The sequence below is a fragment of the Dryas octopetala genome, chromosome 5 (genome assembly GCF_963921425.1).
Source record: "Dryas octopetala chromosome 5, drDryOcto1.1, whole genome shotgun sequence".
NCBI classification, from domain to species: Eukaryota; Viridiplantae; Streptophyta; class Magnoliopsida; order Rosales; family Rosaceae; genus Dryas; species Dryas octopetala.
In genome coordinates, this window is record NC_141370.1 from 4,688,314 (window position 1) to 4,715,107 (window position 26,794).

Below are 26,794 nucleotides of genomic sequence, written 5' to 3' on the forward strand. Positions count from 1 at the left end.
TGATCGATCACATAGCTTTCACCTATAAACGATGACAAGGCAGCTGACTCTATGTATAGAATATATATAGTATATATACATACATGCATATGGAATTAAATGACTTGGCTTGGGAACATATAGAGCCACGTGGCACATTGCTTTTTCATTGCCAAAGAATATAGGGGCACTTTGGTAATCCTAGCTAGTCCAGAACATTGCATTGAGATGGGTCACATGCACCCTCTGTATGTTTCCTAAGGCAGATAAGTCAAGCCCATATAATTTAATTGGCCGGTTTAGGGTTGCAGGTATATATATACATACGTCATGGCGTGCCTGGGATGGCAAGGTTCATTAGGCGTGAGAAAAAGGACCCCAACCACTAGGAAATAGGCATATATACGTCTGCTAAGATAGCCTGTCATATTTCCTAAACTAGGAGTGTCCGATACTCTAAAAAGTTTCATTCTCACTTTTGATAGAGTCTTTGGTGCAGACACCTCATTTTATACAACCACCATCTAACGGTGGAAATCGCACCATAGCAACTATAGATATCCATCTAATGGTCACACCTGTGTTGTGTTAGTATGACATAGGTGTTCACACCACATCACCATCCTCACTTCTTTAATATTGTTTGATTAAAAAGACAAAAAGAATAAATTTTTTTTTATTTTTTCATAATCTTAACATAACTTGTATTTTAATTTAATCTGAGAAAATTCTCATGTGCGGATGATTTGCACTTTTTTTTTTTTTTTTTTCGCATATATGTATGAGATCACGTGATTCTTGTATAGGTGGTCCTATACATAATCAAGTCATTCATACAGCCATACATATCCGCAAAAAGAAAAAAAAAAAAAAAGTGTAGACATCTTCTCTATAAAAGGATTGCTTTAATATGATTCTCTATACGCGTCTGGGCTGACCATTTTCTTGTTGCGGATTTAGTCTTTACAGACCAAGTTCTAATTTTTTCTCGTGATCTTTCTTTGGTTACCTTTTCTCAGCCCAGATTTAGTTGGTGCTCAAACAATTATAAACACATGATGCAGTCCTACCATCATCGATGTGGGATTGGTTCTAGCCTTCTAGGTGTACCTTAAAATTGGAAGAGGTAAATGACGTATAGAAGGAGAGCACTATGAGTAGAAAAGTAGTTAACCCAAGGTGGCCAAGAGTTCAAGCTAACAAATATCATATATATCCAACTATATTTTCTCATATGTAACCTGAGGTATACTAGTCTCACCAACATATGTTGGTTGGAATAGAAATACCAAGTAAGTTTGAATATGCATACATACATGTGAAGTACATAGAATTTACAGTAAAAATAGAATTATTCTCCTCCTATATGATACACCTGAGAATATTTCTTTCTTCAGGGCAATGCTCTGTGATTACACACCATTATAAATAGGCAAGTGTGAGAAGCTCATGAAGCATCACCAAAAGCTGGCACTTCTAGACTTGGGTAGCTTATCACATTTTCCAGGAGCCCATCCAATCATCTGCTTCTCGTTATCATAAATGATCATCTTATCTTGCATTGAAATGTCTTAAAAAGGAGAAAAAAAGGAAGAAAATAAATGATCATTATTGTGTCTTTAGGAAAGGATCATATTTCACAACATATATGTGGAAACTCTTACCTCCAATGATGTTAGAATTTTGCAGCCCAACTTCATTACCATTTAGAATTCCCAAGCAAACATTTCCTTTGGACTGGAAGATATATCGTTAGATTTAAGTTATCTAACACCAATTGCCTCTACTTGTAATGAATCATAACAAAATGAAGAAAAATAAGGAGATAATGGAATGTGAAATTTACCGATATTATCAGATAAGCTTCAGGGGGCAATTCAAACTGAGTTGTATCTTTTCTGCCACTTGTGAATCTTAGTGCTAAGGGCTTGAAGTATTTCGTGACATCACGTATGTTTTTAAATGGCTTTCGACCTTTCCAACAGAGTGGGAGAGTCCTGTCATCTACAGCTTCTTTTAAAGGCTTTCCACTAAGTTCTCTTTTCAACTACAATATGACATGAATAAAAGGAAACAACAATTTAAGGATGGTTAATGCAGGAAAGAATCTGTATTCCAAAACGTTAAACATTGAAGGACGGCAACATTAGGAAAAAAAAAAAAATTAGAGGAGAAGGATGAATAATTTCGGAGAGAAGGGAAACCATAATATAAGAAAAAACGGAAGCATTGCAAGTTCATGATATTTGAAAGAATTCAGTAATTGAAGAAAGGGGGAGGGGACAGACATATAGAAATACATTTGACAAAAACTTGCCAGCATAGTTAATGAAAAATGCAGCTGCGTTTTGAAAAAGCTTCTAACTCACCCACGAAGTCAAAAATTGATAAGCCTGAGAATTGAGATAAGTGTAAGAACTCCCACTGTCAAAAACCATGTGTAGGTTTCCAAACCCAGTAGATTTCCCACCAAATATAAGTTCTGCAAATCCGGGCGAGTAATGTTTGCTGACATAAACCACAAGGAGAATTATTGGTGCAGGAAATAAAGTATGAATTATGAAGTAAATATTAGAAAAGAGAAAACTTTGGGAGATGAAAAACATGGATCAAGAAGGGCTCATTACGGGTAATCAAGTGACATTGGTGTCCAAACTATCTGTGATGAATCATACAGGTCATCCCCGAAGATGAAAAACCCTCCACCTCGGCCACTTAAACAGTGACCAATGACATTTCTCAAGAGACCCAGACTAGAAAGTTGTGATATGATGCTAGATTTTCCCTTGCCAAGGCCAAGGATTCCATCTATTGGATGAGAAGAGGATCCAGGAATTTGATCATATCCACACCTGTACACAAGAGTAAATAAACAATTAAATAACCAAGATCAAGTATGAAGCAACTATAGGAAACATTGGTTTCTGGTGACTCAGTATAATCTAATGCCTGGTTTCCATTTTTATAACATATTTTTAAACTTAGCTTATGTTTTCATCAAGTGTCCAATGGGCTATAGACCGTATAGTGCACGCATTTCATTTATATCTGATCTCATATCATCCTATCCAGCAACACCATATTGTTAATTCCTTTCCGATGAAGAGATTAAACATCTCAGCTTTAATTCTTCTCAATAAATTACTTCACAAGTTATGGACAATGAACTTATTTACATATCATTCCACATGAGAACTTTATCATATAAGTAACAAGAGCAATCATATCAGCCATCTACCTACTTACTGGGAGTTGAAAAGAGCTATTAGTGCCTTTTTAAAATAAAAAAATAAAAAAAGAGCTCAGTTAAATTTTTTTTTTGACTTAAAAAACAAAAAGAAGAAATGATGCCATGTGTTTTGGCCTTAATCAATTTCAAGAAACAGAAAGAAATCTTAGGCTACGCAGGCCAACTCAAATAACTAGTTCGAGAAGGATGTTAAGTTACATAATGCCATGACAATTTCCTTCATACGCATGATGTCATGAGATGATTGCTTCCAAATGCATGAATGTTTCAACAGAATGGATAATTAAGTAGGGTCAAAGATAATATTGATGAGGAAATTAAGCAGGAAAATTTACCAACCCAATAGCTAGATGAGGTCTTAGTTTGTTTCCATTTGTAAAGTTGAGGGAAAAGTCATCCTTTAAAAGTACACCAAGGGATGAACCACCATCTGCATACTCAACCTCGTAGTCACATTGCTCTGGAGTGTCACATCTGTGAGCACCAGGAGAGTGCAAGGATACACAAAGGGGATCGTTACAGGCCACTAGGTCATTGTTGGGTCGGTAAAACGGATGAGGCGCCTGCAAAGAAAAGGATGAACATTTATTCTGACCCTTTTTCCATAACAATCTGTTTGTATTAAGATTGTTTAGCATTCAATATAAGATGAGACTCCAAGAAAATAATGGTTGTTTAGAAGTTGGAAGGCAGTAAACAAGGCAAGATATCAAGAACAAATTGGGAACAGAGTAGAAAGAAAGAAATCAAACAAATGTTGCAGGAGGAAAATCACATCGAAATTATTGGCTTCTTCAGCATATAACTTGGGCATTATATATAAATTATTCCATTTTTTTTAAACAAAAATGGAATAATAACAACTTATACAGGCTAACTAGAAAAAGTAACTGAATTAAGAATTAATTGTGATTAATTTACCTCAGTGCACCTGACACAAGGTGCATCACATTGGAGCCATGTGAGATCACTACCAGTGTCAGGATCAACAAAATAGGGCTTTGGAGGCTGACCAATGTAAAGGGTCAGATTATAGGACCTGCAAAGCAAAACAAAACAAAACAAAACACACCCATGACTTCACTTCATAACACACTTTGACCAACATTTTGCAACTCATACTTACATATACAAAAACGTACGTACCCAATAGGATACACGTTTCCATGAACGGGTAACACAATGGAGGACGCCACAGCGCGACTGAGCGCCAAAGACGACGTCGCTTCAGCCGGTAGCATAGTCTTCCTTCTTCGATACTGATCACCAAAAGAAGCTGATGACAGAGTCATACACCAACCCATCATCAACCCCGATATTAACAGCAACAACCACCCAGATTTCCCCTCCATTGATGGGTTGTTCTTTCCTGTGATAGACTGCACAATGTGTTCGATGAAATGACTGAATGAATGAATGAATGAATGAATGAATGAAAGTCAATATTATGAAGACTAATTTAACTTATTATGGGTTGAATTGGAATATATTCCATGACAGAGTTGGAGGGGAATGCAATAACTTGGGCATCAAGGATTCATGGTATTGCTTGTTTCGTTCGATTGCTGCTAATCTTGAGCTTCTTTATTCTTTTCCTCCTCTCAGATTGGTGTATCGTTTATAGAGTTGGACGTTTGCTTCTTTGAATTTTGACACAAAGATACCAAAATCCAAATGCTTCCTTGACTCCGACCGTACGAGTCAAACAATATGACAATAAAAGAACCCACGTAATTTCTGGGAACTTTCCATGACAAAGTACACTAAAAAAGAGACTTGTTTTCATGGTAAAAAAAACAAACAAACAAAGACTGTATTTTATGATCATATAGTGAGATTAGTAGACACATATTCATTCCAATAAAACACAAAGGGTAATTTTGCTTGGGCTTTTGAGTCTTCCCAACAACAATCACGCAAATAATTTGATTTATTAGGGTTAAATTTTCACTTTTGGTATTTGCTGGAAGTTTCATTTTGGTACCTGTAGATTCAATTTTTTCAATTTTGATATTGTAGTTTGCAAAATATTTGCAACATCAATACATGTTCGTAACTTCATTAATTTCACCATTAAAAATAGAACTTCGAAAAAACTACAAATACTAAAGTTGAACTTCGAGTAAACTACAAATACTAAAGTGGAGCTTCGAGCAAATTGTAAGTACCAAAATGAAATTTGACAACATCCAAAAAAATGAAATTGCCCTTACTTTAACAATGAAATGGACAGAGTTACAAACGTTTACTGTACGACCTCATTTGGAATGCAGGACAAGACTGTATGGGATAGAACTGTGTCCTATGGACAGGACATGACAGGTCAGGATAGGAATTATGTCTCATATTTGGTGTATCACAGGACTGGACTGGATTATGAGTAAATTTTACTTTCTTACTATACAATATTTAAAATTAGGCTTATTCACACCATTGCCCCTTGTGAGATACACTTTTTTTCACTTTACCCCCTGAAACTTAAATCATCTCAGTTTGTCACCTGAACTTTACACAGTTGTTGCAAAAGACCCTATGCCCTCAACTCTGTCAATTTTTTCCGTTAAAATAGCTGACGTGGCACCTATATGGCATGAGTGAAACCCTTTTTTAGTTATGTAAGATCCATGTGAACAAAAAAAAATAAAAAACAATTTTTAAACTAAAAAATAATAAGATCCATGTCAATTTTTTATAATTTTTTTTGTTCACATGAATCTTACATAACTAGAAAAGGGTCTCACTCATGCCATATAGGTGCCACGTCAGCTATTTTAACGAAAAAATTGACAGAGTTGACGACATAGGGTCTTTTGCAACAACTGTGTGAAGTTCAGGTGGCAAACTGAGATGATTTAAGTTTCATGGGGCAAAGTGAAAAAAAGTGTATCTCACAGGAGGCAATGGTGTAAATAAGCCTTAAAATTAAAAAACTACCTAATCAATAAAATTCTAAAAATATTTTCATAATTATAATCCAAAAGAGTTACCTATAAAAAAAATAATATTCATATTGTTAGCTATTTAATCCATATTTAGTATTCAATTATTGTTAATTATTTTTAATTAAAAATGTATATTTCTTTTACATTTTGAACAAATTTTTAAAGAAAAAAATAATAAATTTGAAGCTTGTAAAATAAAAAAGTTAGAATAACTTTTTGATAATTAGTGCAGATTGCAAATAACAAGAGGAATGCGGATATGTGACTCTTTTTTGTGATTTTTTGGAATTGAAATCAAGAGGGATGCAAATATATGAGGTTGGATTTGTATGCTTTATTGTCGGTGCATATTGCAAATAGCAAGAGAAGCAAGGGAGGGCAAGATAGAGAGAGAAAGAGTGAGAAGGGGGAGGAGGATGGAGGGGAGGAGTCAAAGGTTGAGTGGTGGGTGGTGAATTGGTTGTTTCGGAAATATCAACCGTCGGTGGTGTGGCGGTTGGGTCAGTTGGGTGAGGCGAAGAAAGAGAATGGGGAAGAGAGAGAGGGTAGTCCCATCATGGACCACCTTTGAGCATGGGCCTGAAATCCTTAATTATTTGAGACTAAAGTCTAAGTGTGAGTCCAATCCTGAATTCTTAATAAGCCCACCAAACATAAGACAAAGGACTATTGTTCCTTTTAATTGATTAGTCATGTCTAGTCACTTCCTCTAAACCACCTACATGATCAAAACCGATAAAATTGAAACTACAGATGCCAAAACCAAAATTTGGCCTAGAAAAAAATAAGGAAAATTCTCTCCTACTACCAAAAAATCATGACTTTATCGCGAACGACAATTTTTCAAAAAAAAAAAGTTAATAGTTAAGAGGGTAAAAGTTGTAATAATGATAACATATTTAAGATATTAAAAAAAGCCTTACTCGCCTAGAAATCAAAATAGAAAATAGTTAATTAGCAAAACTGCAAAACTGCAAAACTGGTATACACAATTTTTTTTGTTTCATAAAGCTAAATTTTGTTGTGGAATTCATTTATATCTAAATCGATAAAGTCTCAGCCATATATTATGGAAACTCTATCAGTGCACTTTTATATATGTCTCTAGTTACTCTTTGCCTAAAACAAAACTCTCATACGCATGAAACGCTTTGTATATCTCACAAAAGTCCCTTCAATCTCCTATAAATCTCTTCACGTACAACTTATGCTCTTTTTTATTTCTTTTCTACTTTTTTTTATCTAAGGGAAAATTTTGTCTCAAAATTCCCTAAACTTTTATAAATGAATTTCTATTTCTGAAACTATATATTAAGGATAGTGAACTACAAATGAGTTTCTCGAAGTTTTTTGGGGCGCATATGTGAACGACAAGAATGAAAAGCTAGTTTTACAATTTGATGTGATAAATTAAGAGATATTGATGTAGACATGTCACTGAATTATAATGTGAAAGATAACACAAGTTGTTGACGACTATATATACAGAGTGATAGAGCGATTCAAACATAATGACAATCATAGTTTCTAATAATTAATGAAATTCTATATTAAGTATAGTGAACTACAAACGAGTTTCTAGAAATTTTTTTGAGTGCATATGTGAACAACGATAACAAAAAGCTAGTTTTAATTTTTAAATATTGTTTTACAATTTGATGTAATAAATTAATAGATATTGATGTAACCCTGACATTTAATAATAATGACTTTATTTTGGATATAGAATCCTCTTCTTCTTGTTCTCGGATGCTCCATAGAAATCCATTGCTATTCATTTCTTCCACCGAGAAAGGTTCATTCCAGAGAAACTTACCTCTTTTTTTTTTTTTTTTTTTTCTTTTCGTTATGGTAATATAATGCAAAGGAGGTCTCGGAAAATTGGTTGTTTCTGATGATTAAAAAATCTTTTTTTATGTTATGTGAAATTGATTAAAACCCGATATTTAAAAGTCGGTAATGTTAGAAATTCAACACAAATTATTGAAGACTACATATACAAAGTGATAGAGAGCAATTCATACATGATGACAATCATAGTCTTAGACTATTTTTTTACTTTAGAAGAATTACAGACTTCTTTTTGGTTAGTATGATTGCAAAAAGACAATAATTAAAAAACAGAAAAAAAAAAAAAATCAATACACATAGAAGACAAACTTTTATGTGCTCTTGTAAGGGGATATATGCTAATAAAAGGCATGCTCTTCAAGGTTTGCGAGTTTATACATGAAAATAATCTTGATTCAGAATTTCTCATGTTCAAGGTAAATTTAACTTTATAGAGTTCTAACTTTTAAATACTTTCAACTTTTAGCTTTCTAGAGACATTACAAAAAGATAATACAATAAAACCAAAAAAAGAAAAACTTTTATTGAAACTCAAGTATCTTGGACTTAGAGACCTCATTTTCATTGATACTTAGAGGCCCCAAACTCGATCAAGTACCTTCATTTATAATTTGTGAAGGGAGAGAGAGAGAGAGAGAGAGAGAGAGATTAAATAGTTTGAACAATAAGCAAGGAGTGCAAAAAATTAATAAGAAAAGAAAAGTCACACCAAGATGATAAGCTGAAAAAAGTGAATAAGTGCAAGTTCTATACCTCTAGGCAATAAAACAAGGATGCTCCACAATTTCTGAAATTGTTATTCGAACATTGCAATCAAAGTTTAGTATTCTCTGGATCAAATCACTTACATCTTCTATAAAATGGTCCGGAAACTTAAAACATGTTCTTGGATAATAAGAATTGGTTAGTGCAGAATTAATAATATTTATGAAGAGAAAAATATTTAGCATTACCTGAAAGGGAGTTCAGACAATGCCATGATCACCAAATGAGTAATATTCAGAAAGACTAAAGTATAATAAAACCTCGGCACTCCAAATATCCACTTCAAATCCATATTGTCGGTTCTTCGCTATATCGGTACCTTGATCAACGTCATGGCCATAAATCAACTGTATTTATGAAAAATCATCATGGTTAATTTTTAGGACATTTCGGTAAAAGACTGGGCATATTGGACACACAATTGCCTGAATATTAAGAATGACTATTTTTTTTATGTAATAAATTTTTTTGTAGAATTGATATATACAGGGCCCTTCCAATAAGGGATCCCTCATTTAGTGTTAAATGAGGGATCACCCTGTGTGGCCCAACCGAGTCGTTTTGTGTTAATCCAAACCGTCTATTTTTTACATCTTCATTGATAGATCATCTCTGCAAAAAATCAGCTAAATCGGAAATCGTTTAGCCGTTTGTTTAAGTGGTCAAAGTTTAAAACAAATGGACGAACAACAAATTCCTCTATAAACACCTAAACTTTGACCGCTTAATCGAACGAATAAACGATTTCCGATTTGGTTGATTTTTTGCAGGGATGATCTATCAATGGAGATGCAAAAAATGAACGGTTTAGATTAACACTAAATGACTCGTGTGGGCCCCACAAGGTGATCCCTCATTTAACACTAAATGAGGGATCCCTTATTGGAAGGGCCCTCTTGATATATATATATATATATATATATATATCAAAATTGATAAAGTCTCAACCATATATATATTATCAAAATTGATATATTCCGGTACCGGTCTCAGTAACTAAAATGGCTAATCGAGGGGAGTTTGGTTGGTACACGGTTTGGGGTTTTCGGTTCGGTAACCATACCGAACCCACCCCTATTAAGAACTATCAACGGAGATATATAGGTAATGTACTCATGACATACGTCGATAACTAATACAACGTATTCGTTGGCCAGCAATGAGTCACAAGACATGGTGTATTATGACAATTATCTTCCTTACGCACTCATGTCAATTCAATTAGACTTGACTACTTTCCTAGACATGCCCCTTAAGACCATATTAGTGAAGGTCCTAGTAAAACATGCTAAAGTAGCGTCATCAAGTATCCTCTGCATGACATATGCTTAAGTAACAAAGGGTAAAAATAAGATCAAAATAATGATCCAAGTGGCTCACACAGTGATAAAGCAGGGATTCATTCATCACTCCCACTATCGGTCAGCAATTGCATATACAGTATGAAATATATACTATGACGTAATGTCATAAAAAGAGCATGTCACGTGTCTAGATAATAGACGTACGCCATACAAACCTTAGTCTAGTCGCTATACAAGCGTCTAACTTGAGTTTTCCAGCCCAGTCGCTCTCTAAGCGTCTGCCTGAAATCTCACGTTCTGCTCCAATAAGGCAACATAGAGTCATGGACAAGATCTCTATGATCGACCTTTGGTTAAGGTCTCATCTTAGTTTTGTCTAAGGCGACATATGATAAACATAGGTATATTATTATTGCTTGCCATCTTGGCGCCAAAAATATATACAAGTCCTAATGCGCTAGCTCCGCGCTCAAAGACTTAGATGTCTCATCTTGCTCGCTACCTCAGCGCCAAGGCGAATCACCCGTGTGAGCAGGCTGATCCAAGCCTTGTGACATTTATCTAAAGTGCGTAAAATGATTATTCAAAGAACAACACAAAGTAATGAATAACTTTTTATTAACAAACAAATAAAGTCAATTACAAAGAGGCAAATTAAAACACATCAAATCCTACGTAGTCCCATACTCCTAATATGAGAAAGGAATACATCCATGGCAATGGGCTTAGTCAAAGGATTAGCAACCATACTACCAGTGGAGATATGTCTCAAAACTACTTCACCCTTCGCAACCTTGTCTTTAATAAAGTGAGAACGAATGTCAATGTGTTTGGTTTTTCCATGATACTTAGGATCTTTTGCGTATGCTAGAGCAGAAGTGCTATCTGAATAAACAAGCACAGGCTCCATAGCACGAGCAGTAATACCTAATCGTCCAAGGAATTTCCTTAACCAAACAGCTTCTTGTACAGCAGCCGAGCAGGCGACGTACTCAGCCTCCATTGTGGATTACTGCTCGTGCTATGGAGCCTGTGCTTGTTTATTCCTAATCTTCCTATGCCATATGTCATAGTTGGTTCCAATGAGATTCTCACCCTTAGTGAGATCAGCAACAACATTTTTTGCAACCATTGAATCTAGACAACATGCGAAAGATTTGACATTAGATTTGTTAAAAATACACACTTTCTATTTATTCTAAAGTTTAATTCACTACAACAAAAGACTATATTAATAGCTTATGATTATAGCGTTTTTTTGGAAATGCTATAAATTGTAAGATAGTAATAGCAATTTAACTAATAAACGCTATGAAAGTTTGGTCTTCACGTGGGGATGTTTTTTACTATAGCGTTTTTTTAAAAACACGTTGTGCTTTAGCGGCTAATGAAAAAAGAAGCGGTGCTTTTAAATTTTATACGTTTTGTAAATCCAAAAAACAAAAACTCAAATCTCATCTTTTCCTTCTCTGTCTTCTCTCTTTCTCTCCATTGCCTACAGAGCACACAGACAGCACCTTTCATCCAGTGTGTCACAGGTAAGCACCTCTCATCCTCATCCTCTTCGTCTCGCTTTTTCTTTACTTCTATTGTGTCCGAGTAAGTTGATTCGATTCTAGGGCTAGGGTAAAGGGATTTTGACAAATCTGAGTTTGGGGATCTGCTCAAACCAAATGCGAATCTGATGGTGCGCCTCTACCCTCACCGCCGAGCACAAGTCACGCATGGAATTCCAAAAGTTGCTTGCCAAAGCCAGATGCAATCTCACTATCTGCTCCGACAGAGTCTCCAACTCCAAGTCCAAAGGTAAAGAAATTAATTAAACCCAAATTTCATTTTCATTTCATTTCCTTTTTGAATAAATAAAAATAAAATCTGATTTAGAGGAGACGTAGAGGAGCTACTGGTGGAGGAGACGTGGGTGGAGGCGTTACGCTAAGAACCTCTTCAAGTTCATTGAGAGTGAGATTTGCGGCGGCCGTGGCGATGACATTCCCATATATCCGCTGACTCACTTGATCTTCAACACTCTCAACTCCACCCCTTTTGATCGGGTCAAGGCTATCATTCTGGGTCAGGACCCATATCATGGTCCGGGTCAAAGATATCTTGTTGATGCCTACACAACCACCTATAATGAATGGAGCTATGATGAGCATCTTATCCGTGCAGTCATTTACTATGGCCTGTATCCTGGAATTTGCTCTGTTGTGGTAAGCATGGTGCTTTATTTTCCCGTGTTTTTGTTAGATTATAATATTTTCTAATTATTTCTCTAAGTTCTTGATGCTGTCAATCTCCTCTATCTATTGTATTCATCATGTTTACGCCATGATGAATACAGGCTTTTTTAATCAATTGGGAAGTAAACTTACAATAGTCAGAGGAAAGTAATTAAAAATGCTTTATCAACCACAGTTTGGCTACATGGTCTTCAATTGGCTAAATATTGTGCCAGTGTCTGTTTGTTGTGTGTGTATATATATAAAATTTGATTTGTCCCAATATGCATTATATGATTCATTTTCTCTTGTATGATTTTCTTGAGGGCTGACATAACTGGACATGCAGCACAATGAAAAGTCATTTTCACTGAAAATTATGGAGGATGGCCAGGTGTTGCTATACTCGGTAAGCATTCTTGTACATCTCATCAATGTATCATCAATATAAAGTAATGCCCTTGATTACATGTCAGTTTGATTTTCTGTTCTTTGTCGTTTGCCTAGAACTCTGTCAATGCTTGGGAAACTAAAATTCCATATCCGTGGCTAGTTTTCAATGAGAAGATAAAAGTGAACTCCGTTTTCCTACGGGATTCAACGGCTATGGGTCTGTCTTTCTCTGGCCCAGAGGGTGTCCAGTCTGGTTAATATATTCAAGGAGCTTCACCAAGTTGTTGGTTGTTCAATCTCATCTCATGGCAATCTTGAAAAGTGGGTTGTCCAGGTTTCTTTTGTGAATTATGATTGACATTCATTTTTCAAGTTGATTCTAGGGTGTTCTCTTGCTCAATGTTGTTCTCACTAGTGAGATTCTACTTGCCCTAAATTGTTCTCATGTTAACACAGCCCTGTTGCTTGTCTTAGATTTTACAACTATTTTTTATGTTACCAATAATGAGATTCATGAAAATATGTTACCAGTCAGGTCAAAGAAAGAAAAGATGTTACTGGTAATTTTGTTAGTTCGATATTGTTCTAAACTAGATTGTTCACAAAATGCCAATCGTTTTTGCTGCTTGTCTTTACCATTTTATCAATAAAATAAGTTGCAAGAGTCTTGTAGAAAGTGTGTTGTAACCAAAGGGTGATTCTTGCTTTTATTATCAATAAAATATATAGAACAGTTTCTTACTGAGCCTGATTGATGATCAATAGCGTGTATTTGTTGTTGTTATTACATGTGTACTGACTGATGAATAAATGTTAGCTTCAATGTGCTTTATGTCTGGGTCGATCGAAATAGAAAATGTTTTTGTTCCTGAAAATGAGGTAGGCATGTGGCAGTGGCTTTTTGGCAAGAAAGTCAGTAGCATAGTTTTTCACAATAGTGTTCCAGGTGATGGATTTGTTGGAATTGCTGCACCTTCTATTGCAAGAATTCTACCGATTTGTGATTTTAATCATGCCAAATTTCTGTCAATAAGGCATTTTCTTGATACATTTGCATAGCTTTTGATCCCAACCACTGTATATAACTTATGTATGGATTCTTCTTTTTTGACAGATTGATTTGGCAATGTTTGGTGGAGAGATTTTATGCCAGGTATAGCTAACTTGTCCATTTGGGATTGTTCATTGTTTAACTGAGTAATTGTTTTATGTCAGCTTCAATTTTTGTCTTCATCAACTGAATTTTTATGGGAATTTGTTATAATTTTTGTAGCCAGATGCATTCCTTTGTTATGTCAATGATGTTAAAGTCTGTAATACAATTGATCAAAGGTCACATAATGCTATTCCTGGTGCGGAGGTGAGATATATATTGAGGAGTTTCTGAATTGCTTCTCAATCATTTTTTATTTTGTCTCTTTAATTTGTTTCTCAAAGCACGTTCATTTTTGTTTTCTTTTGTTTATCTGACTGCCATGTTAATGTCACTATAGGGATTTCTAAGACTGAAGTTGTCTGGCCAAGGGCTTGCATTTATATATGCAGTTGGATCTGGTATGCATTTCTTGACACATTTATATGTCTGCAAATTTCAGATTGTGCCCTCGTAAGAGTTTGGGTCTGGGCCAAATTCTACAAATAATGCTATTTCTAGCATAATATTGAAGGCATTTTATGCCTATTCAATGTCCAAATCAAATACAATGGTCCAATGAGAAGAGTAGTGTTTGGTGTAAGTTGCTACCATTTATGGAAAGTTTCACTCTTCTTGCTACTGCTTCTATGTTGATTACATAAGGCAATGTATTACATGCTCATAATATTGTAGTTTGTCACGTATTATCAAACTGAAAGTTGATGTTATCCATTTCTTTTTCTTCTTCTTTACTTTTTGAGGTTGTTAATTTCTTTTTTGCAATAGGTGGAAATCTAATATTGAATTTGGAAAGAAGAAGGATGTGTTCTAAGTGTAAAACACTAACCGTGAGTGTCAAAACTACTACCTAAATTAGCTTATTGATCAAATTCATTTTTTTCCTTTGTAAAATTAAGATATTCATAGTGTGATTGTTGTTAGTAGTTGTACTTGCTAATGAAATAATGAAAGTGAATGATTGAGTGAAATATGAAGTTGGAAGATTTATGTACAAGTCCTGATTCTTCTAATGAAAAGTGGCTGATATTTGTAGCTTTAATTGTATATATATACAAGATAATCTTTGCCAATTATTTAAGACTAACATTTAGAGTCTACTTTCTATTGCGAGGGACTTGAGATTTTGTGTTTTTTTTTTCATTGTTTTGACATTCAAGTTTGATTGTGGCAGCTTTTTTCAGGAATTTGGGACATGCACAGGTTTGATCTAGTGGGGATGTTTTTAGTTGAAGCATGTACGAGTTAGGCATTTGATGAACATGTTATCAAGTTATTTTGAGAGAATGTTATGTTAATTCCTTTTTATTGTAAAATGTATAATTTTTTATTAGCTCAACAATATAAGCTTATATTTTGGTACTTTTGTATATTTGACCATGTAGTTATTTTGGGTCATATAATGAAATTTTTTAATTTAATTATTTTGTCTTTGCATATATTATTTATATCAAGTTTACATTAAAATGCAAAGAAAAATACTTTTGGAGACAAAAAAATATTAACAATAACTACTATAGCGTTCACTAAATGCTTGGAAAAAAAGAATGATAGTGTTTTAAAATGCTATAGTAATGATTATAATAGCATTTAAGAAAAGCTATAAAAGATACATATAATAGCATTCAAAAATGCTATTATACACAATATTATAAAAACGCAAAAACACTATTATAAAATATTGTAGCATCCCAATAATAGCGTTTCTTGTATGTTACAGCGTTTTAGAAACGCTATAGTAGTAGATCTATTATAGCGTTTGAAAATGCTATAATAGATGTGTTCTTTGATAGCATTCCAAAAATGCTATAGAAAAGTTTGATCTATTATAACGTCGGCTGTCATAGCGTTTTTGATAATGCTATTATATGGCTTTTATAGCGTTTTTTGAGTGCTATGAATGACGTTTTATGTTGTAGTGATTAAAACAGCTTCCTTTCCTGTGATTTGAGATCGAAAAATTGCTGTGCTCATAATCATCACTCAAAAAACATAGGTCCAAAAACAATTTTAATTAATCTTTGAAATAAATATCTAAGCATGAGTTCTCAAAAAGAAAACATGCTTTTGTCCATATAACTTATTTAGAATGCACATTCACAATAGCATGGTATGTAATGCATCATCAGCCAAACAAATCACTACATTTCAAGTTTCGCTCAGCACCCATCAAAAATATGGTATGTAATACATCATAAAATTAAGTATGGTATGTAATACATCATCAGCCAAACAAATCACTACATTTCAAGTTTCGCTCAGCACCCATCAAAAATAATTTCACAAAGACTATAAAAAGAAGCTCTTGAGGAAGTGAAATAACATATAACATATATATATATATATATATATAAGTCAAGATCTATATATATGTATATCAAATTGCACAGAATCCTCCTATTTAATCATCAAATAGCATATTTCATAACAGATAGCATATTTCATTTCAGATAGCATATATATATATATATCAAAGATATGCACAAAAGAAAGACTCTCTCTGATGGTTCTTCAAAGGAGGAAAGCCAAAATACATAGGGATATTATTGCAGCTGACATCAAAATACAAGCATGTGTATTGGCAAACTCTGTATTGACACTTTTTGGTACTTAATATTCAGCAACATGTAAATGCTTGATTCTAACATTGCTTGTTTATTAAGTCGAAACTATTACAAGGGGATCAATTAAATTTATAGTCTTTATGAAACTAGACAAACTCACATCTCCACAAAAAAGTTAAGTGCATGTAGGGAATCAAATTTTAAGAGAAATGAGCTAAAAGGCTTCCGCCAAAATATATTAGTAGGAACCACAGTTACTGTCTAAATGTATAAATATGAGTGGTTTGAGTTTTGGTCAAATTAGAAACTTAAACTTAATTTCAAATAGCAAATTTCATATAGCATATATATATATATATCAAAGATATGCACAAAAGTGGTAACTTTGGTCAAGATTTGGCTTGGTTACCACATTCTTGACTGAGGTTACCATTTTCTTGATCAAACGATCAAGAAAGTGGTAACGTTTTTTTGCCCCACTGATTTGGTTACTATTTTCTTGAGGTTTGGTTCAAGAAAATGGTAACTTGGATCAAGAAAATGGTAACTTGGATCAAGAAAATGGTAACTTATCATTTCTTGAGCTAAAGTTACCATTTCTTGAGGAAAAAAATCAAGAAAATGGTAAGTTTGGTCAAGATTGGGCTTGGTTACTACATTCTTGAACCAAATTACCATTTTCTTGATCGAACAATCAAGAAAGTGGTAACGTTTTTTACTTGACTGATTTGGTTACCATTTTCTTGAGGATTGGTTCAGGAAAATGGTAACTTGGATAAAAAAAATGGTAACTTACCATTTCTTGAGAAAAAGTTATCATTTTTAAGGAAAAAAATCAAGAAAATGGTAACTTTGGTCAAGATTGGGCTTCGTTACCACATTCTTGAACCAAGTTACCATTTTCTTGATCAAATGATCAAGAAAGTGGTAAAGTTTTATGCCCCACTGATTTGGTTACCAATTTCTTGAGGATTGGTTCAAGAAAATGGTAACTTGGATCAAGAAAATAATAACTTACCATTTCTTGAGAAAAAGTTACCATTTCATGAGGAAAAAAATCAAGAAAATGGTAAGTTTGGTCAAGATTGGGCTTGGCTACCACATTCTTGAACCAAGTTACCATTTTCTTGATCGAACGATCAAGAAAGTGGTAACGTTTTTGCCCTACTGATTTGGTTACCATTTTCTTGAGGTTTGGTTCAAGAAAATGGTAACTTGGATCAAGAAAATGGTAACTTACCATTTCTTGAGAAAAAGTTACCATTTCTTGAGGAAAAAAGTCAACAAAATGGTAACTTTGGTCAAGGTTGGGATTGGTTACCACATTCTTAAACCAAGTTATCATTTTCTGGATTGAACGATCAAGAAAGTGGTAACGTTTTTTGCTTGGCTGATTTGGTTACCATTTTATTGAGGATTGGTTCAGGAAAATAGTAACTTGGATCAAGAAAATGGTAACTTACCATTTCTTGAGAAAAAGTTACCATTTTTTTAGGAAAAAAATCAAGAAAATGGTAACTTTGGTCAAGATTGGGCTTCGTTACCACATTCTTGAACCAAGTTACCATTTTCTTGATCGAATGATCAAGAAAGTGGTAACGTTTTTTGCCCCACTGATTTGGTTACCATTTCTTGAGGATTGGTTCAAAAAAATGGTAACTTTGATCAAGAAAATGGTAACTTACCATTTCTTGATAAAAAAAATCAACAAAATAGTAACTTTGGTCAAGATTGGGCTTGGTTACCACATTCTTGAACCAAGTTACCATTTTCTTGATTGAACGATCAAGAAAGTGGTAATGTTTTTTGCCCCATAATTTGTTACCACTTTCTTGATGTTTGGTTCAAGAAAATGGTAATTTACAATTTCTTGAGAAAAAGTAACCATTTCGTGAGGAAAAAAAAATAAAAAAATGGTAATTTTGGTCATGATTGGGCTTGGTTACCACATTCTTGAACCAAGTTACCATTTTCTTGATCGAGCGATCAAAAAAGTGTTAACTTGGTTTGAGACAAGGTTTTGGTTACCATTTTCTTGATGTTTAGTTCAAGAAAATTGTAATTTCGATCAAGAAAATGGTAAGTTACCACATCTTGATCAATAGTTACCATTATCTTGAGGGATGCATCAAAAAAATGGTAAAACTTGTTTACCAGTTCAGCAGGTTATCTATTTTTTTTTTTTTTTGATGTGGAGGCATACAAATGCCTCCAGTCATGATAGAAGGTCCCACTTTTGTGGTGTGAGCATGCGTACCTACATGTACAGGTTATAACATTTCAGTATATGCAGACAATGCAGGATGAATGCATATTGTCTGTACATGTAATCAAACAAATGTACATCAATAGCAAGATTCTCTTCTATGTACTGAAGTCGTGAAATAATACCTTGAGCATCTGATTCTATATTTTGTATTTTTATTAATTTCATGACTTAAAGTTATTTAATAGTTCTACCCACTTTTTGAATTTAAAATAAATTGTGAGAGATAATTAATAAAAAGTCAATCCAAAATTAGCTCATAAAAATATAAAATATATGGTCATAGCTTGGGGTGTTTAAGAAACAAAAATTTCATAGAAACTCAGCCCATAAATGAAGATGGTCAATGAACTAAAATTAATATAATTCCCTCTTACACTAGGGTACTGTACTAAGCTTTTAATCTTATCATCTTATGCAAGGATTAAAATCTATAAGCCCTTTTTTCTGTGTGAATAATTCATTAAATTAAAATGCCAAAACAGCCAAAAACAAACAACAAGAAAAGAAACAAAGCTCCAAGACATGGAACCCGGCCGGCCCATACACAAATACAGCAAGGAAAAAAAGTCACACCCTAAAACACAGATACTATAACAAAAAAAGAAAGAGGATATAACAACGCGTGAGAAATGTTGTCAAAGCTGTTTAACAACGTTCGAATGCGCGTTGAGTATCCTAATGTTGTTAAAAGTTTCGCCCATTCAACGACACGCTTTTGAAGTCGTCTAACATATTAGACTCTGAAGTGCAAGAAGTTGATGCCTATGTCTTCCTGAAGCCTACGCTGAGGAGGAGACTTGGGCAAGAGACTAGCAATCTGCATGGCAGTTCCCAAATACAAGGCAAATTTACCGAGTATCCCATGCTTTTCTATGTTGTTGTCTTCTTTAAATTTAAATTCAGCATTATCTAGTAGTAAGTTATTGAAATTGCAGTTGTTTTCCCCAAGCTCTTTATACATCTTCTTCTTGAAACTCCAGCATCCTGTTTTCAAATTGAAGTGATATAAAGGAAGGAACCGTGGTCCATAAATAGCTATAAACTCCAATGCAGCCAAAATGAACTCGAATTCATCATTTGACATGTAGTAGGGAAAGCTCACTCTAGTCCATCCGGGTTTCAATCCCACATTGCCCTATACATAAAATAAAAACAAATTAGAACCCATAGTAATTAAGAGGTACGTACATTTTCAAACTCGATCTAAATCTAAATTATTGATCAATAAGTCGATTCTTAATTGAATTATGCTTGATTGAGATAATCTGATAACATAATATTCTTAAATTGTAAACTGGGAATTTGAACTTCGATTGTTGTCTAAACGTGTAAATAACCAAATAACATTATCTAATGTGTGTGTGTATATATATATATATATATATATATGGATTGAATGTATATTCATTATTTTGTGAATTTAGTGATATGGAGAATATAGAATTAATAATGGCATGAGATATTTAACCTTTTGAATGGCAGATCTATAGGCATGTGAATGAGCCTCATCAATTTTGAGCAGAGTGTGAGCATATGGTCCAGCACAAGCGCAGCCACCTCTAGCCTGGATACCAAATAGATCATTGAGCAGAGATGCAACAAATGCCCCATGAAGTGGCAGCTTATCTCTCTTAGTGTTGATGTTGTCTATTTCAGTTTTAATGCCTCCAGTCAAGGAATAATTATTGGTGGTTGAATTTGAATAAATGAGGAAAGACAAAATGGCTTGTCTCTTGGCACTTGTATTTCCCAAAATCCCTATGTTTTCATTTGGGAGAAGCCTCTCTAGTGCCCTTTTAATAAAAATTTGCTCCTGCTTTTCTATCACTTCATAACCAATGTATTCCTTCACCCAAAAAGCCAATGCTGCTCTAATTGTTTGGATTATTTGAGGTGTACCACCATTTTCCCTTTCTTCTATGTCCTCCCAATATAACGTGTCCTGCATCAAATTAATCACTCATATTCTATCATACGTATTTATACAAAAAAAAAAAAAAAACAAATGTTATTTATCTTTTATCACTATTGTGAATTATTATACTATTATTATTTTTAATTTATTTTAAAAAATTCGTGAATGACATGATATCACATGTGTTTATAATATGGATTTAGTATATATAACACTTTTGGGGTTAGTTGAAGTGGTATAAATAGACGGAGTAATGAGTTGTTTCATGCCAAACAAATTAAACTAAGTGATTACAAATAAAATATGTACAGCTAGCTTTCAATTTTCTCTACATATATGTATATATCATTTTAATTGATTTGTTGGTTGTATATATATAATTATGTATACCTTTTCGGTGAAGCCATTTACATAAGAAACAGTTCCACCTCCACAAGTTGATGGGGGGGAAGATTTGAGCTGATAGAGAGCCTTGCTCAAAACAAGTATGCCTGGGGATCCAGGCCCACCAAGAAACTTGTGTGGACTAAGGAAAATACCATCGTACCCATCTATCTTGCCACACCGCATCTCAATTTCCACATAAGGCCCACTACATAAAACCATACATACAGTCAAAAAATTAAATCAAGGAATCAGTTTTAGTTAGGGCTGTCTATCGGTCGGTTCGGTTCGGTATGGTATTGGGATTTATCAAAACAAAATCAATTTCGGTATTTTTCGGTTTCAGTATTTTTCTATTCGGTAATTTTTAGAAAACTTCAATTTTTTATTCAATTTAGATAATTTTGGTATCGAATACTTTCTGTTCATTTTTTATTTACTTTGTATATCTTCGGTTTATTTTCGGTTTACTTCGGTATATATTCGGTTTATTTTCGATTTAATTATAATAATACTAATTATTATATACCAATATAAATTAAATTTTAATCAAATATAATGCATAAAATATAATGTTTGATGAATATATATTTGCACGAGTAGCATTGGTAGTTTAGTATAGTACTAGTATTAATTGCAATAATATTAATATTAGTAATAATATATTAGTACATATCCTATTAATTTAGTATGTATATATACCGATAAATAGGAGTAGATATATATATATGCATTATTTACTTAAATATGAGACTCTTATTTTTCTAAAAATAATAACATTTACTTTATTAGAGAATAACTATATATATTAACTCACATTTTTATTATTATTAATATGATAACATATATTATACAATTATATTTTGTTATAGTTGTTTATAATATTAGTAGTTTAATATTTGTTATACCACTAACATAATAGTATTATATAAGCATATATAACTAAATTTCGGTAATTGTTTCAGTTTTTTTGGATATATATTTCGGTTTTCTCGGTAATAATTGATTCGATTTTTTTCAATAATAATTTTTGGTAATCGGTCGGTTTATCAACTTTTTTTGGTTTTTACCAAAACCAAACCAACTTTTTTCGAATTTTCAATTTTCGAATTGTAAAATCAGTATACCAAACCAAAAAATTTTGGTTGGTAGTAAGTCAGTTCGGTAAAAACCAAACCAAAAAGCAGCCTTAGTTTTTGTACTTACAAATTGAAGAACGACCATCAATATATATTGAAGTACATGCATACATCATATCAAAATAAATAAATAAATAACAAGCATATATAACTAATTAATAAAAGACCAAACAGAAACAGTAGCATGCTGGAGAGAGTCATGTTTAAAACTAGATGCGTTAGTACCCGAAATTTTTTTGGTAGAATCTGAGAAGTTATTATGTATAATCTTTATATTGTCTCCTAATGTAACTAATTCATGTGTAATATTATTGGACGAAAGATTTATACTTATAGAGTATAATATTAATAGTGCATGACTTGGTAAAATCCAACCCGATCCTAACAGATTGGCATACGTTTTGTGTGGGGAATATCTGCATAAATGTTTGAAATATCAACCATGCAAATCCATTTAGAAATAGATGGAGAAAACAAAGAAACTAGATATATAAAGTAGTGGAGGAGGTACCTTGCTGCGAAATCAAAGCAAGCAAAGCCCCCATATTGATGAATAAGTGTGGCAATTGCTCGTGTGTCTGAAAAAATTCCAGTGACATTACTACAAGCTGAGAAGGAACCCAGAATTGGGCGGTTGGCATATTTATAAAACTCCAGTTGTTGTCTAAGAGCCTCCATGTCCAACAAGCCATCCTGATCTACACCAATCTCAACCACTTGAGCTAAGCTTTGCCGCCATGAGAGTAGGTTTGAGTGATGCTCATGAGGCCCAACCAAAACCACCCACCTTTCTTCGCTGCTAATTACACCAGCACTACTCTCTATCACTCTCTCCCTCAGAATTGATGGTACTGTAATGCCCATCACCTCTTGGAGTCTTTTGATAGCTGAAGTCGTGCCTTGCCCACAGAACAAGATTACTGCATCCTCATCATCACCATCATTATGATCCATATCTTTTCCAACCCCTAAGCATTTCTTGATGTACTTGGCTGCTTCATGCACCATCTTTGTAGTTCGATGTCCCACATAACTGTCACTAGTGTGAGTATTCCCTATACACAATATATATAGGTCCATCAAACAATATTTATATATAATAAATAAATCACTAGTACTATGTACAATAATGTTAATAGACGACGGATTTTGACCGTTGTCTAGGTAAAGCAATTACCGTTAATAGTAACATGTTAAGGAAGAAATTAATTAACTAAGCTTAGATGAAGTATATATGTAAATTAGATTAATTAGCTAGTATATATATATACCATAAAAGGGAAGGACATTGTTGATGATGAAATTTTCGATGTAATGAAGAGAGCGGCCAGAGGCAGTGTGATCAGCATAGGAGAGTCTTCGTTTCCCAAAGGGAGAATCGAATTCTATAGCAGCACCAATGACTTGAGAGCGTAGCCAAGACAGCCTTTTCTCTCCAGACCCACTCTTTGGCACAGATGAGTGAGTAGTACTACTCCATACACCTGTTTTGGTTTTGCTAAATATGCTACTGCCTATTTTTGGAGTAGTACTAGGGTTCTCTATTAAGATGGATCGCTCCAATTCCATGTTTTCTAAGATCGATCAAACAAGTGAAGACTGAAGAAGAATATATGATCGAAGAACAAAAATATATTATGAAGATCAAGATCGATCGATCGAAGAAGAATGACTTAGATGGATCGAAACAACACTTGATAGATATATATTTACAATGTAGACACTTCAAGTGTCTTTTATAAGCTAGCTAGGTCGATGGTGCATTAAATCACCTTCTAATATGGGACCGACGACTATTGAGAGGGTTAGCAGCCGCGGCCAAGCAACAACTCGGATGTGATGTTTTATCTTGTTTTTACTTGTTTTAATTCACGTGTAATATAAATTCAAAGGTTCATGAATGGAATTAAATTTCGAAAATTTCCACTTTTTTTATGTTTCAAAATATTACCAAAACGAAATTATCAAAATTTTGTTAAAATTTTTAATTGTTTTAGTTTAAAATCGAAATTTCTTTCGAAATTTACATATTTTTTAATCCTTGAAATTCGAAATTTACATATTTTTTAATCCTTGAAATTCGAAATTTAATTATTTGAGTTTATGTAATTCTATTCATACCCAAAAAGTCTAACGCATTCATTTTGATAATCTTTTGCTCCATACATTTGGATAATAAATACATGTTTAAAATTAAAAGTCAAACAAAGAATCTGAATCCTAGACAAGCAAAAAATTTAAATCCAAAATATTGAAATGGAGCCCACTCCATATATATATGATTTCAAAAATTCGAATCACCGTCTATTTCTTTGGTCTTTATTAAAGAATCATTTTTGTAAAAAATTAAGTAAATCGGAAACGTACTATTAAACTATTTAACTTTAATCAAATAAATAGACGAATAAAATAAATATTTAAAATAATAATTATTTAATCTTTGTAAGCAAATGGTTTCCGCTTATAAATCTTAGCAGCCAGGTTCTAGCTAGTAATGCATGTACAATGTAAGTGGAACATTTATTTCTGTACGTAACAATTGAGTTTGCAGAACCTTCTTTTTCTAGGTGTAAGAGTTAATAACCGATAAGCTTGTACTTAACAATTCAGATCGCAGACCCTTCTTTTTCTCGGTTTAAGAGTTAATATGCAATAATAAGGCCCACTGGGTCCAACTATATATTAAACATGCACATGTATTTGAATCATTTTCTACATTTTTTCTTGCTGCATGTTGACTAGTGCCTAGAGATACTTTAATGTCCATCAGTCTATGGACCTTTGTTTTTGAAAGTAGTAATGGATACATCCATAGGAAATAGGACATGGTTTTTTTGGTCCACTTTGGCGGAGATGGTTTTGGTCCACTTTGGCGAGGTAGTTAAGGCCTACAGTAAATGTATCGGATTCGATCTGAGTATCTTACATGAAAATGATTTAAGTTGGATGTAATTATGAAGAATTAACGACAAGCCTCCAAACAGTAACAACATAAGTTGCGGACCATTTTACTTTCAAAATACTGAAACTAGGTATAAGGTCCTTATCCACCAGCATTATGTTTCAACAAAAGTCAAAAAGCAAATTTCACTCATGTCTCTCACTTATTCATGCACATCCACCATCACGTAGAGACATCTGCAGCTGTCTTCTCATGCAACTGCAATTGCTTTGTAACTTAATTAGGCAGGCTTCATGTGTATGTATAGGATATCTTTGTAACCCAGCAAGCATGCACGACAATCTTAAGAAGCAAAAATCTCTCGTGCTTACAGCTCCCCTCTCTTTCTTACTTGTAAACAATTTCTCTGTATATTCAAAGCTTTCAGCAATAATAAACTAGTAAGTTTTTATCAGATTCTCTTTATTTGTTTCTCTTAGTTTAACTTCAACTCCAAAACAGGGAAACACTATCATATATAGCATATTATTATCTTGATAAACATGCATGGTCCTTGTATTTCTTTTCTCTAGTTATTATCTCTAGCTCTGTTATGTTGAATTTGGCATTGTAAGAAAGGTCCATGAGTCTGTAAGTACCTGAGTTCTAGCCGTCATTATAGTCTGAAGTGTTACGTGCGGTGTTCCATACTTACTGTACTATACCCCACACAGTGTTCGATCAGATGCAATTATTTCAGAGACAAAATTATCGCCGAAAATTGGTATAAGAGCTTTGTTTACCATTATAATAATATTGTTAGATAGTAAAGTACCTTGAGGATTGAAGTTATCATTACATATTGAGAAGCTTATTGTGTTATTTGCATGAATTAATTTGCTATTCATATGCCAAATTATACTATTACTGAATAAAATCTAGATTAGAAGCTATTAAATGTACTATTAAATAACATAAAACTAGAAAAACTTATTATTTAGAAGTCTTACAATTACTTGATCTTAGTGAACAGACTCAAGCAAATCATTTTAATATTATAGGAATTAATCACGAAGCAATAGGAAACTTAGAAATTATTAAAGAATCATTACAAATTAAATACCTTAGCAATTTAATTAGAAAAAGGTAGGTTATGATAGATTATCTAAACTTAGAACTAAGTGAGTATCAAAAGAGAAAACTTACTTTAGGTAATAATACTTTAGTTTGTCATTTTCATAACAAAAAATATAAGCATATCTTACATAGTAAAGATCAACACATTAAAAATCGTATAGTTGATCTACTTATAAATTTGTTAGAAAATATTAATTACTTAGAACAACTCAAGCAAAATTAGTCAATAGAAATATGAGGAAATTACAGATTTAGTCCAGTTATTTTATACCTAGTTCAATTTTGGTCCACAATTTTTTTAAATTCTATTTTGGTCCCTTAATTGTCTCACTTGTTCAATAAATGTCCAGATTTGTTTTCTCAAATTTAGTCTGCCTTTTACCCTATCAAATCTCACCCAAATTCAGCAAACATATACTTGTTTTAAAGTTATGCATTTCTTTTTTACAACCATATAAAGATCATTCAAATTGGAGTTCTAAAACTTAAGATAATTGACCCCAAAGTAGGGTACCCGAAACTGCTAATTTTCAAACTTCACCCAATCTCAATTCACTTAGATTCTAATACTCCAAATTTGTTTTTATGACTAAGAAATGATGAAATATAACTTATACTCCAATTATAATTGAAGAAAACACAGCGC

At 33.3% G+C, this 26,794-nt stretch overlaps 2 protein-coding genes and 1 pseudogene across 5 annotated transcripts; 1 reads left to right on the forward strand and 2 right to left on the reverse strand.

The window, feature by feature from the left end:
- Positions 1 to 1,238: 1,238 nt before the first annotated feature.
- Positions 1,239 to 9,129, reverse strand: LOC147283679 (aspartic proteinase Asp1-like). 3 transcript variants are annotated; one of them, XM_086245419.1, is made up of 10 exons: positions 8,976 to 9,129; positions 8,776 to 8,809; positions 4,376 to 4,608; positions 4,151 to 4,268; positions 3,569 to 3,792; positions 2,607 to 2,831; positions 2,349 to 2,487; positions 1,826 to 2,026; positions 1,644 to 1,716; positions 1,239 to 1,549 (listed from the first exon to the last, which is right to left on the reverse strand). In XM_086245419.1, the coding sequence occupies exons 1-10, from the start codon at positions 9,077 to 9,079 to the stop codon at positions 1,437 to 1,439; spliced, it is 1,464 nt and encodes a 487-aa protein (XP_086101545.1). In that variant the 5' UTR covers positions 9,080 to 9,129; the 3' UTR covers positions 1,239 to 1,436. The 3 variants fall into 3 exon arrangements, with proteins under 3 accessions (XP_086101545.1, XP_086101546.1, XP_086101547.1); XM_086245420.1 differs by lacking the exons at positions 8,776 to 8,809; positions 8,976 to 9,129 and adding an exon at positions 4,694 to 4,898; XM_086245421.1 differs by lacking the exons at positions 8,776 to 8,809; positions 8,976 to 9,129 and adding an exon at positions 4,752 to 4,892.
- A 2,650-nt stretch (positions 9,130 to 11,779) lies between these two features.
- Positions 11,780 to 14,673, forward strand: LOC147283680 (uracil-DNA glycosylase, mitochondrial-like; annotated as a pseudogene).
- A 4,497-nt stretch (positions 14,674 to 19,170) lies between these two features.
- LOC147283681 (uncharacterized) lies at positions 19,171 to 23,792 on the reverse strand. Of its 2 annotated transcripts, XM_086244946.1 has the most exons (6): positions 23,402 to 23,792; positions 22,642 to 23,185; positions 20,998 to 21,199; positions 20,161 to 20,634; positions 19,795 to 19,827; positions 19,469 to 19,676 (listed from the first exon to the last, which is right to left on the reverse strand). In XM_086244946.1, exons 1-6 carry the CDS (start codon positions 23,697 to 23,699, stop codon positions 19,602 to 19,604), a joined length of 1,626 nt encoding a protein of 541 aa, XP_086101072.1. In that variant the 5' UTR covers positions 23,700 to 23,792; the 3' UTR covers positions 19,469 to 19,601. The 2 variants fall into 2 exon arrangements, with proteins under 2 accessions (XP_086101071.1, XP_086101072.1); XM_086244945.1 differs by having other exon boundaries at positions 19,171 to 19,827.
- Positions 23,793 to 26,794: the final 3,002 nt, after the last annotated feature.